Here is a 13,541-nt window from a genome sequence, read left to right on the forward strand (position 1 = left end):
CAGACTATTTGTACAGCATTATTAGCGCTGTTTTACTTTTGTTCCATTTACTTGCATATGGAAGTCTCAATACAGAAAATGGTTTTAATAGGAATAGCACTCCTTAGTAGAGATAGGACAAGTGCATTACACCAGTAAAATTTCGATCGTCCCTTGTCCTTGCCCCCAACCTGTGATTTATGTCTCTTGGTGAACATTACAACTCCATTAACAGTTTGTGAAACCAAACTCTAAAATTACTCCAAAGCGCTTGAAGTAGCGGACACTGATTATCATTAATGGCCCTATTGTCCTACACAAGGACATTCATCAGCCAAGTTGCTCTGTTCCTGCCTAGAGCTGCTTTTGGCCTTGTCCCTTCGATTACACAATCTTGGGAGGTCCACTTCTCCATTGTCAAGTGTTGCCAACTCTTTACAAGCTGTGCTGAATTATTTTTAATCATTGTTTGTGTTGGAATTTTCTGCTACCTGGCAGCCAGGAGGAAGCAAATCCTCTATGCACAATTATTGCTACTCTGTGTTTGTACTGTATGTTAATTGTAATCATGGTATTCTGCAAGCAATTTTTTCAGCAAATTATATTTTTACAGGACAGTATGTACGATTTACAACATATAGGGGCATATAAAATTGTTGGCGCTACTGCCTAAAGTAACGTCATTACGGTAATAGTGCGCGTAAATACCGGTATTACGGTACTTTTCTCGCTGGATTTCAGCTCGCGGCTCAGGGGCTACCGTAATAACGGTAATACTTTTAACGCCGCGGGCATATTCAACAATTGAATATGCCCCATATAGTTAGGATCTTGCTATTTATTTAAAACATCCATAAATAGCTCAAACAATATTTATACATGTTTTGATGCACTTATTTTTTAAAGAGCTACTAAGCCTAAAATGCAATACAAGGCGATCCAATGTAAAAAGGCATCTTGTAACGTTCACACATGTGTATGTTGAAGTTCCCATATACATTACAGGAGCTAATATTTGACACTAATAGCTGGCAGTTGTCAGTAAGTTCCAGAGTAAGTCCAGGTTTTAAACGTGTCCCTAGAATTGTGTCTATTTTTCAGTATTGTCCAGTTTTACAGTTCAGTTTCTCTTATCCTGTATATTAATTGTCATGCACGCCATTTACTCTTAGCGCCTGTTCATATAAAGACATTTTCTGGTAGTTGTAACACATCTTTTTCATACTTTATTCCCCGTGGTCTGGCTACCTTCAAGACTTCCTCATGCGTTGGCTCTGGAGAGTTTGAAAAGAAAAAAGAATTGCATGCAGATTTTTTAGCAGCAATTATTTAACACTGACAATAAAGACATTACAGCTCTAAAAAAAAAAAACACATGTAAAAAATGCTTCTAAAGAGCCTAAAAACAACCTCAAACACCCATGTTTTCTCCCCTCTGTCACAAAAAATGTGTAATTTAATATTATTAATGAAAAATATTTAAAATTCTAAAACATTACATTGTAACCTTGTTCAGTAAGCATGCAATAATAATGGAGGATGTAGTGAACCAAGGTCTCAGTAGATTACACCCTGCGTGATTTGCTTACATGTCCCTGGCCAGCAGCAAAACAGTCTCTGGGAGTTCAGATGTTGGCAGTTATGGCTAGTGTATACAATCTCATTATCAATGCTTGCTCTGTGCCCCTGTGGTCAGCCATTTTAGGCTTAGCAGGTTTACCTGCAGTATCTTGTAATAGGCTTACTAACTGGAAGTCTGTGGAATATCATAAAGATGCCTTCCTGGTGATTAAACTAATATCTAAAATACCTTAAGTTATTGCATTGTTTACTAATAAAGTATAGTAATACCTCATATATATAAAGAAATATCCATTTTGCAAACAAAAATTAGCTGTGACACACTTGCTTTCCAGATTAACAGGACAAACATCCTCTAAATTCCCTCACTCCCCGTACAGCATAGGGTGTTCCATCAATAGGGGCACAGGAAGATACACCAGATCCATCAGTGAAAGTCTATAGGTGTATGCAGTGGTAAATAGTATTCACCTTACTAATGAGACTTTTATTTATCATTGGTCTCCATATAAATATAATCATACTTGCAAGGTTTGACAGTATAATCTCCAGGAGGGGCCCTCGGTCATGGGGGTGTGGCCAGGCGGGTAACTTCATTAGGCCCCTCCCCTGTCAAACGTTATTAATATCAGCCAATCACAACAAGGGGTGGGGCCAGGATGATGCATTTAGCCCCACCCCCACTCCACCCACTTCACCAATGAAGTAGACACAATGCGGGAGGTTTCCGTGCCATCCCAGGAGTCTGGGAGAACTCTCAAAAATTTGGGAGTCTCCAAGACATGCCAGGAAAGTAGGCAACTATGATATATTGATATATGCATCATCAGCCTATAACTGTATAGTATAGTTTAATTAGTATATCAATGCCAAGCTGTCAAGTATAATTTGTAACAAATACAAATTGAGTTCTAAACTGACATACAGAGGTAAATTAGTTTTTTCTAACTGTCTTTTCTCCTTTTTCCCACCCAGGTCTGTCCATAACCAAGAAGACCCACACATGTAAGTACAAGCTACGCTTTACAAACACAAATCATCAGAAATTACCACTCGCCTCCTTAAATCTAATAAGGGAACAGTGTGTGTTGTACACACAGGGGTGTTCCTGCCTGCGGCTGATCCTTTCATTCATCTGTGTGTCTGTGAACGGAACTTGAACTGGAAATTATTGATTCCAATTTTAAACTGATTTTCTGTTCTCTTGTACCAGTGGCAGAGATTACACATAGAAATGTTATATGCTGACTTTGTCATAAATTTTCTTTACATTGTGTGTACAGCCCATATTTTCATTAAAGGTATAAGTTAAAAGAGAGCACATTTTGCATTCATATGCCTATATACTCTGCTAGAAGACTTATGAATAGGTTAAACATGATGCTAATTATCAGGCGTGTACTTAGGTGGCAGTTTCCAGCCAGAAATGCCCCAGTGCTCCAATAATGTACCTTCCCTTCTCAGCTCCCTCCACCATAGTCAGTTTGCTCAGTGCAGCCCGGAATTTGCAGAACTTTTGTGGCACACATGTGTCCTACCCTACATACAGATTCCTGGGTATGTGGGTGGGTTGTGAAGACATGTCAAGCAGCAAGTTGGGCCCCGGGCTGCAAGGGATGAATCGGGGAGTAACTTTTAGCTGCTGCTGGAGCTGATTGGGCATAAGACCTGCTTTCCATGTTTATTGTTACCGAGGCTGGAAATGAACACTTCCTGCTGAACCATGGGCAGCATGATAAATGTCAATCTGTGTCTGTGCTGCTAAAGTACCCTAATATCTTCCACATCACTATGTTATGACCCATTTCTCTGTAAGAGGCAGAATGCTTCTAATAATTGCCCAGCCCCTGGGCATTGCGCTCTGGTTGGAGAGGCAATGATGGCACAAATCATGCTGTCATCGTACTTGCCACTTGAACCTCTCCTCTGTGATCTCCTGAGAGTTCCCTAGAGTTGGAAAGTATGTTAGAATGCAGTGTTTTTGGTTTACATCCACATTAGCTAGAATATTCTTCTGAAGTAACTTTAGATTAAAAAAATGCCATATTGCTGTTTGTTTGAATGACTAAGGGCCAGAGTCATTAAGGAGAGCACAGCACAAAAAAGGAGTAACTTTGCACCTTTTCAAAACCATGTTGCATTGGAGGGGGAAGTAAATTTAAAATGTGGGGACAGATTTATAGTTGGGGTAGTGCATGTCCTAGATCAACTTTAAATTTCAGTGCAAAAAACAAGCTATCAAGTATTTTTGTGCTATATGAAAAAACAGCCAGTATTTAACTTGTATGCAATATAATAAACTAATGTGCACCCCTTGCATTGTAACATGGTTTGTCCAGGATCAAATTTACTCTTTTTTTGCCTTGCTCTCCTTAATGTCTCAGGCCCTATGTCTTTATTTTTGAAATTGAAAATAATGCTGTAGCCAATAACAGCCTATCAACAAGGAAAATGCATTCCAGCTCCACAGACAACTCCTGTTCTCAGGAGTATAATGCACTGTGCCACCATCTTCTTTTGTCCATGCCTCCGGCTCTATCCCAAGACAAAGTGTAAAATGTACTGCAAATCAGGTGCACCCTAAAGGTGGGATCCTGTTGCGCAGTAGCCTACCCCTTGTTCCAAAATCAAGCGTTTAGAAATTCTCCTCCATTTGTATATTCTGCTGTCTTCTGATTGAAAAATAATCATATAATAAAGGGGTGGGGTACATAATGCTGATATGAGTGACACCGACTTTACAGACACAAAAAATGCCATGACAATGACACCGACAGAAATTAAATGTAGAGAGAGGACATGTCTGATAACACCGCTATGTAGACTAGTAGAAAATGCGAACTTACTGCATGCTGGCACTTGAGTTTTACGACAGATAACAGAGCGAGATTGAGATTTCTGAATTTAATGCGGCGATGTGATGACCCGGCGCCTAACACTAACCGTAGCCCTAACCCTATCCCTAATCCTAATCCTAACCCTAGCTCTAACCCTAACCCTAATCCTAACCCTAACCCTTAAATTAAATAGTGGAGTTGGCGAGTCCTGCCATTGCCATTGAGATATCTGATTGTCGCTCTGTTATCCGAAGTAAGAATGAAGTGCCGGCATGCACTATGTTCGGAATTTCTAGCAGTCTACATAGCTGTGTCATCTGTCATGTCCTCTGTCTCTTTTATTGTAAATCTACATTTAATTTCTGTCAGTGTGATAGTAATCGGATTTCTTGTGTCTGTAAAGTCGTTGTGTCGCACATATCATCGTCAGGATAACGATTACCATCCTAATAAAGCTATCTCTAAACCATCTACTTATGAGCTGTACATTTCAATTGATATGTATTACTTCAGTTTGAAAATACAGCAGCTACAGCTCTAACATCGTTCTACTTTTACTATTCACTGCACTATAACTTAGAACGAAGTTAGTATATTGGTTACTTTTGTTTAACTTTGTTGAAACAATGCTGCACTTACTTTAGAGAATCTGGGAAATCTTGTTTTCGACCCTAAATAAGCAGAAAAAAATAACAATGTTTGCATGTCAACATTATGAACTAAAACTCTTTGCTTGGGCCCAAATAATGGCATTTTTAGTTTTGTGTGGTGTATCTATATGTGTATAGCACGTTTCAAAAGCTATATCTGAAAGTGCAACAAAGAAAGTGTAAAGCATTTTGGTGGTGGCAAAGATGTTGGCATAGATGGTAATAGAGTGAAGTCCTACCTGTAGACTGTTCTTATTAGAGAAAAAGGGGCACCATTGTACCTAAATAACAATAGTGGATCTAATGAAGGCTAGGTACACACTGAAGAATTTTCCAACCGATGTGTTATCAACAACAATTTTACTGACGACTGAAGATCCGATCGCTCGGGCGATTCATGTGTACACACTGACACGATTTACCTTCAGATGTATGCTCTTCATCTGGTCCTCTAGTTGTTTAGAGAATGACAGCACAATAGTCACTCATTGATTCATGCATTAATTCTTATCACACTGGTAAAAACCGCCTTCTTATAGCTATCCTATGTCCTTTTGAATTTTGTTATCTTCTGTGACTCTGAAACTAAATTTTCAGTCTCAGAACAAGCGAACAAACTATTACACCTACAGCACTCTCTACATTTAAGTCACTGGGACATGTTCATTGTCCATGACTCTGTAAACTCTACGTAGATCGTGATCGTGAGTGAATACACACTACATGATCGGAAGGTGATTGAATCGAGATTATTAAACAGTACGTCCAACCAAATGAAACGACAACCGGGACTTTGGAACGATTGTCGTTCATCGTGTAAGTATACGGATTAACGCGATATGTGGCCGAGTGGTCGTTTATCGTGTGATTGGCCCAATAATCGGCTGAAAAACCTCTAATGTGTACCTAGCCTTAGGAAACGCATTCAGTTGAATTGAGGGAGGCAGAAACATGTAAAGTCATGAACTACAAAAGTGTTAAAATGACATCAAAGTTGAACTTTCTGTCACTTTAGAAACACACCTTTCATTAAATTATACTTTCCAGTTTTTCTCCTGAAGTACTGCTTGGGTTAGCCTTGCTTATTTCTTAATAGAATCATGAGATTGAGGGGACATCAGGACTACCCTTGTTACATTACACTTTTGTGTGAAGTTTTATTACACTAGAAGTGTACATTGAAATGCGCTTCTCCTCAGAAGTGAAACTGGAAAGTGCAAAATGCATCCAATAAATGTTTAGGACAAGACCTGATCTTTGCCAACTTTGAGCTGGTGCGGAAAAAAAGCAAAAAACATATGTAGACAGCTGGGATGTCTTCAGCTCCCCCATTTTCCTTCTTACTAGGATGCAGTGGTTTTGGGTTGGATTTTGGAATGGACAAAATCAACTGTGGATAAACAATGGGTGACAATTGAAGCTCTCTCACTATCCTCCTTTAACACTTCTTTCCCATGGCTCCCCAGTTTGCCCTTGATTTCCCACTATAGGATCTACCTTATGTAGATGGACCAAACTCCGAACATTTGTATATGTCTCTTCCTCGATCTCGCCATTATCTCCATTGTTTGATAATCCGATGTTACCACTAGGATCTTCACCGACGGCATTCAAATTGTGGTCACAGGCAGGGATAAATAGGTCGGCCAGCTGATGAGCTGGACAGGTGTGCTCTCCTTTAGTGATGTTCAGTCTAAATGGGGGTTACCTGATGGAGAGATCTGGAGGTAACTCCAAGTCAAAACATTTCTTGTCGTCTGGGATCCCTTAGAGGAACGTTACTAGAGATATGATAAAATATGAGTCATTATGCTGTATGTCGTCTTATACACCACATCTGCTCTATCATATATAAGTTGCTGGTGGAAAATCTCTTTGGTTCCTTACAGAAGTTTACTAGGGACTGGGAGATGTTGGGTCTAAGGTAAAAGACTCTGAATGGCATTCAATTTTTCAGATGACTCATGTATGTTCGACCAGTGTCTCGATTTTGGAAACTCCATATAAAGTTCTCACTGGGTGGTACAGATGTCCCACGCACTAAAATATATCAAGGAGTTTCTACTTCCTGTTGGTGATGTAATCTAACTCCTGGCACTCCCTTACATATATCTTTGGACTGTTCCCTGTCACGTTCTTTTTGGACTCAAGTTGTAGTTCTCTCTCAAAAAATCCAAGTAAGATCGGTTCCTGATTCTCCCTCATTTTGGCTTCTTAATAATACAAATATGCCCCTGTCTGACTTTAAGAAATCTCTCCTGAAATTTCTCACATCAGTGGCTAAGGCTGTCATCCTGGTCCGTTGGCGATCTACCTCACCCACTACAATTCAGGAATGGTTTAGAAGACTGGAATTCTACAACTCTATGGATGATATGCTTCTCTGGGCAGATGATACATTTGAAGTGTGTTACACCATTTAGGATCCATGGTTGGATTTTATTGATTCACCTGAATATTTATCTATATCTTCATCCCCACCAGCTTAAATAGAACTTAATATAGTTTTAATACACTCAAAGCTCCGTCATTTGAATATTTGAAGATTCATTTCCTGGATCTTAAAAAAATGGATCTGTTTCCCCTCCTTTCCCTGACAACTCCCTCCTTTCCCTGACCCCTCCCTCCTTTTTCTGACCCCTCCCTCCTTTTTCTGACTCCCTCCCTCCTTTCCCTGACCCCTCCCTCCTTTTTATCTCCTAACCCCTGTCTGTCCTTATGTTATCTGGTATTGTTTTGTAATTTTTCTGAATACTTGAGAAAAACATGTATACATGCTCCTTTTATGATCTGAATATATTTTGCTTTATATATATCAGGAATCAACCAGTAATGTGATTTTCATTATGCATTATATTTAACCTGTTTAAAACCCAATAAAAAAAAATTCAGAAAAAAACATTTGTGGAGTGAATATAGCTGTGCTCCATCCCTCTCCACCTCTTTAATGCATTTAAATAATCTCAATTCCTCAAAATGAAATCTAATTTTAGCACTTTTCAGCAAAGGTCTGTATCTATAAAAGGAATGCCCTTGCTCCACCCAATTGATCCTGTCGGACGATGCACAATTTTGCTTTTTTACTTGCTCCACAAAACCATTCACATTGGCAGAACTCTAGCAGCCATAGCACAAATAGCCACACATCACCAAAGAGCATTTTGCACATTTTGTAATTGAAACATACTCTCCTGCTGTCTCATTTTTGTATGTTTCTGTAGCATTGATGAATATCACAGCAACAAAGAGCTTCTCTGTGCATACTTCCTGATGAAGCAGACCTTTGCTGACAGCCATCAACTTTTTGTAAACGTGTTTGAACCACAGCAGGAGAAGCAGGCTCTCCATTCTTTTCCTTTTTTGCCATTTTGGGCTTTCACTCACATTCTAGATTTGGCATTGCTAGATAGTCTGGGTAATAATTCCCTGCCCGTATAATTTCAACTTACATGGAGTGTGGCTAATAGGAAGCAGAAATAATCAGATCCCTCCAGAGTACTTTCTGAATCTAAGCTTCGCTCTTCCATTCCCCCCTGAGGCCCAGGAAAATAGCAGTGGAAGTCCCAAAAGTATTGCTTCATAAATGTCTTAACTGGGCAGCCTTGGGATCCCTCACGGAGCTTTTTCCAACTGCCAAATTACTTTCCCTTTCTCTCAGCGGCTTTAAAAAGGCTTATTAAAAATGATTCTATAATAAAGCTGCAAGTTCTCCCTTGGTTGTCCTTGAGAAGGAAGTGCGATATCTTGCAGGCGGCTGTGCCAATTTGAGGGAATTCTTAATTCTTCAGGCAACAGAGAGGTTAAATAGAGATGGCGTTTTCATCTGATAATTGGAAGACCTCACCTTTGGTGCAGTGCTCAGTTATAGAGACCAGGTAAATTGTAGACTGCGCAAGAATGGTGAACTGGTAAACTTCCTACATTATAACAGCACAAGTGACTTTAACACATGCAGCTCAGAGAGGAGAGGATACTGCATGTTAACGTATCTTTCAGCCACTGTATTTTATTCACCACAGTTAGGAATTGAAGAATGGAAAAAGAACAGTTTATTTTGCAAACATCAGCTAACCTAGTGTGCATCTAGAGAAACATTATGGGGCATATTCAATTATCTGCGGTTTCTATCGCGGAAAAACTATTACCGGTATTACGGTAATAGTAATCCAGCGAGAAAAGTACCGTAATACTGGTATTTACGCGCACTATTACCGTAATGACGGAAATAGTGCGTGCGGCACATTAATTTTGGCTATAAAGCCAACAATTGAATATGCCACTATATGTAATATAACTGGGAGTTCTCCTTTGTAATGTAATGTTCAGGAGTACCTGGTACAATTGGGGGTTCTGCACAGCATTTCCTATCCTGGGGTTGTTGAGCTTTGCTACAAAGTAATCTTCTTCTCCTGCAAAGTTTTTGTTTGTTTTTAAGAAATTAAAATGACTCTAATAACTAAATGCATAATTCTCCTTATTGTAAGTGAACTAATTCACCAATGTAAGGGTGATTGTGTACAGTTTATTAACAGTATATCCAGAATGTTATTAGTCGTCTTGTCACCTCTATACCAAGATATGAAAGAATGATTTCCTTCAACATACTGCAAAAATGCATTGGTTAGGCAGTGTGATATACATTTAGCCATCTGTGCTGCCAGATTCCATTTACTGCTCTTATTAGCTCATTTATTTACCAATGTTATGGGCCACTTTGTGGGTGTATAGATAGCACTGTTGTGAGAAAAGTCATGTCTTCAGCATAGATTACACTTCCCAGCCTACCTATTGGTTGCACAATAGCTGTGGTGAGTAGGTGACATGGTTCAAGATCCTGTTTGTGGCCACGTCCTGTCTAACTGGCCGTGAAGCCATATTGTATGATAGTGTTTATACTCTGCAGTCTTACAAAGTGCTATAACACTTTCAAATGTGGTTAAGATAAGGTGTGGTTCTTGTGTGCACCTTTGCTGGCTAATCTAACATAAGGATGTGTTTACTAGATATGAGTTAGGAATGTGACCGATTAGCCTAGAACTTTATTCATGTGATGATTTATGTAGTGATGTTAATATATGTATAATCTTCTGTAAATAATATCTGTATAACAGTGAGGTCTACAGTCACCACCTCAGTGTTCATTACAGATTTGTTATATAGTGCATGTACATTACACTAAAGCTCCAGGAGGCTTGCTGCACTTATGAGGTTTGGAGATCGGATGACATCCCTACGCTTATATGGACACACTTTGCACCTTCCTGTTACATTTCTGTAACCAGTGCGGAACTACAATTGGTGCTGCAAGTACAGTGCACCAGGGTCCATGGAGATAATGGGGCCCGCTGCATAGCAGATGCAGAGGGTCGAGGGCTCATCTCCCTCCTCCCCACTTACCTGCAGCAGAGCCAACCGTTCACTAGCTCCGCCTGTCTGTAGCTAAATGCATTTACATGCTCACTACAGTGTCATAAGGAGCTTCAAATCCCCAAAAGTAAAACATATTAAAAAGACAGTTTCAATGTCCACTCATTCTCCTGATTAATGTAATCCATAAATGAAGATAAATCATACTTGCCTATTTTTGAAAATTCTGTAATGATTTTACCAATGACTGAAAGTCCTGATGATTATGCAGATTCATGTGTACATACCTACACAATGTACATTCAGATCTGTCATCTTCATCTGTCATAACCATCTGCTGAAAAGATTGTGAGTCTGTACAACCACTACAGATATCTGCTTACACTGCTAGTCGTGAAGATATCTGCTTACACTGCTAGTCGTGATTGCGTGCACACTTCCACAATTGCACGACATTGTTCCGTCGCTGATCGTGATTTTTAGGAAGTTAATGAAACCAAATCAACAGATGGGATGTGTTTTTGGTAAGATAAAACATGATCACGGGAGCATACACACTGTTGCAATATCGATGCTGACTACACCAACAACACTTACCCCGACATCTTGACACCGAAGGGCTCCTTGCCGCCGAGGATCGATGATGACTGTTGTGGGAAGCGACTGGAACCAATTACGATGAAGCAAGAATCTGGTAAGACTTCGTGACATCAGTTAGAGAAGTAGAATGTACAAGGCTTTGTAAAGTACATTGTACATGGGCACATACTTACATCCCCCTTAATAGCAGTGATAACAGTGTCGCGGATGTAACTGATGTCATCAAGTCTTGCCGGATTCTTGCTTCATCGGGATTGGTTCCAGTTGCTTTCCACAACAGTCGTCATCGATCCTCGTCGGCAAAGAGCCGTTAGGTGTCAAGATGTCGGGGTAAGTGATGTGGGATTAATCAGTGTCATTGTACCGTACTCATCTGACCAAACAGTCACTTATCATGTGGTCTGCACGATAATTGCAAAGTGTACCCAGCTTAACACACTCTGTGTTGAGCAGATAAAGGTGGGAGCGTTTTACTCCACCAAAGGGACATGTCTAGCTCCACCCACGGGCATTTCTAGTGCCGCCTAGGTGTGTGTCCACCAGCTAGAACCTATAGTATCGTGTGCATGACGACAAAGGGGTTTTGTGTATGGGTGGCATGCCGCCAGAGGCTGTACAGTGTTACAAGGCTGAAGGGAGAGTATTTTTTACTTTACTGTAAAAACTATTAATAAACTCTCTATCAAATAATAAATAAATATATTGTGTACTCCTAATAAATTATATAAAAAATATATATATAAAAGAACATTGATAAATTACTGGTAATATAAGTCTTGTGCTGACTCATTAAGTCACAAGGACCCTCATGCTTCTTGCTGTCACCTGATATATGCACATACTAGCTAGTGTGCCTGTGGTAGTTCAGGTTCGCGTGCAACTTCTCTTCTTCACGTTAATGTGCCTTGCCAGGAGGTCTCCCAGCTATTTCCTGGTGAGTAGACCATTGACTGACTCACTGGCTGACTGACAGACAGGCACACCTTTGTTTTATAACTTTTTATTACATCAGTCCTCAGTGTAGGATTGTGCGGAGAGCCGTGGATATTTTCTTATAGCACACCTCTGTGTGTCGGAGAGCAGAGACCATCTTTTTGTAGTACAACGGGAATCCGGATACTTAGCCTACCTTCCCGGAAGTCCGAGAGGTCTCCCTATAAACGTGAGTCTACCTGACTTTCCAGGATAGTAGGCATCTATGAGCTAAATCAAGCATTATTGTAGGAGACTTGAGTGCATGTATTTATTGTATATATTGTAGGTATATAACATTTCTTTGGTAGTATTATTGGGAGCAGCACCCCCAGGCAGGAGGCACAGTGGGTGGGAGGGTCTATAGGTTTAATAAGATACCCGGTACGGTGACTGAGGTTCGTGGTTTGATGCATGTGGAGGTTGTGAGTTAACAAGAGTTCAACTTCTGGTCCCTTTCACTTAATCCTGACCATGAGTATTGAGTATTGCCACAGAATCCAATTTGACTGTAGTGACACTGAGAGTCACTAAGTGATCTGACAGTCGAGTCTAAAGCGAGTCTGAGTCTGAGACGGAGGCTCCGGTACCCAGTGAATGCTGGGAAGATCCAGAGCAGTATATTTTAGTTTATACTTCCCAACTGTCTAAACCTAAATCTCATTTTAAGTTTCCCTTACTAACTCGTTATCTTTTGTCTCTCAAAGACTGCATTTCCAATCTCCTCCATTAGCTCTTAAAAGTACCAATCTGGCATTGACACAATATACATGCCTTACAGCTACTGAGTGCAGATATGTGGGACAGCATTTCCCATACTCCAATCTGCCCATTCATGCCAAAGTACTAAACCTCTGAACAACACTGCCTCGTTCTCTTTTTGTTGTTGTTAGTAAAATCAGAAAATAATGGCAACATCAGTAATAAAATTAATTTGAAATAATGTATTTAAAGACAATGAATACTGTGTTTGATAGCTACTTCTCCAAAAGCTATGATTTGGCAAATGTGATACAAGAATTTTACTTCAATCACTAAGGCTCATTTGTTAACATTACACTTTGGTGCAAACCACAGCAACCAGTCAGAAATTAGTTTTTATCTGTCTAGTGCAAGTTAAAAACGAAAGCAAGTGTCTGACTGATAGCTATGATTTGGTGTAAATGTTGCACCTAAATATAATGTTAATAAATGAGCACTTATAAGTAAAATTTCATTTATTTCTTTCATTTATTGCAGAAATGTCAACATGGCAACTTCCACTTAATAAGTGTAAATATGCAAAAAGTGCCATGTGCAGAATAATTTACATATATTCAGTCGTGGCCAATAAAATATTGTCACCTTACAGGTTTTTTTTATTATGCACTATTTCTTCCAGAAAAGTGTTCACAGTAAAAAACATTTTGGTATCCACATATGTATGACTTTGGTCTGCAGTGGAATAAAACGCAAAACAAAACCAGAAAAATATACTGAGATGTAGCTTAAATGGGCTGGACAAAAGTATTGGCACCTGTTAGAAGTAATTAGATTTCAAGCAGGAAATTCTCCT

At 39.6% G+C, this 13,541-nt stretch overlaps 1 protein-coding gene and 1 long non-coding RNA gene across 4 annotated transcripts in view; one reads left to right on the top strand and one right to left on the bottom strand.

Annotated features, from left to right (window-relative positions):
* The window catches only part of LOC142152043 (nuclear receptor ROR-alpha), a 364,937-nt gene that overhangs the window by 227,720 nt on the left and 123,676 nt on the right, over positions 1-13,541 (top strand). For all 3 annotated transcript variants that reach the window (XM_075208254.1, XM_075208255.1, XM_075208256.1), the window contains one exon: positions 2,536-2,565. In XM_075208254.1, coding sequence (XP_075064355.1) covers positions 2,536-2,565 — 30 coding nt within the window. The remainder of the gene's footprint in view (positions 1-2,535; positions 2,566-13,541) is intronic.
* LOC142152044 (uncharacterized) lies at positions 2,672-6,885 on the bottom strand. The gene is made up of 3 exons (XR_012691287.1): positions 6,545-6,885; positions 5,037-5,068; positions 2,672-2,721 (listed from the first exon to the last, which is right to left on the bottom strand). It is a non-coding gene; the product is annotated as an uncharacterized LOC142152044 (long non-coding RNA).

The sequence above is a fragment of the Mixophyes fleayi genome, chromosome 4 (assembly GCF_038048845.1).
Source record: "Mixophyes fleayi isolate aMixFle1 chromosome 4, aMixFle1.hap1, whole genome shotgun sequence".
In the NCBI taxonomy this organism is placed as follows: Eukaryota; Metazoa; Chordata; class Amphibia; order Anura; family Limnodynastidae; genus Mixophyes; species Mixophyes fleayi.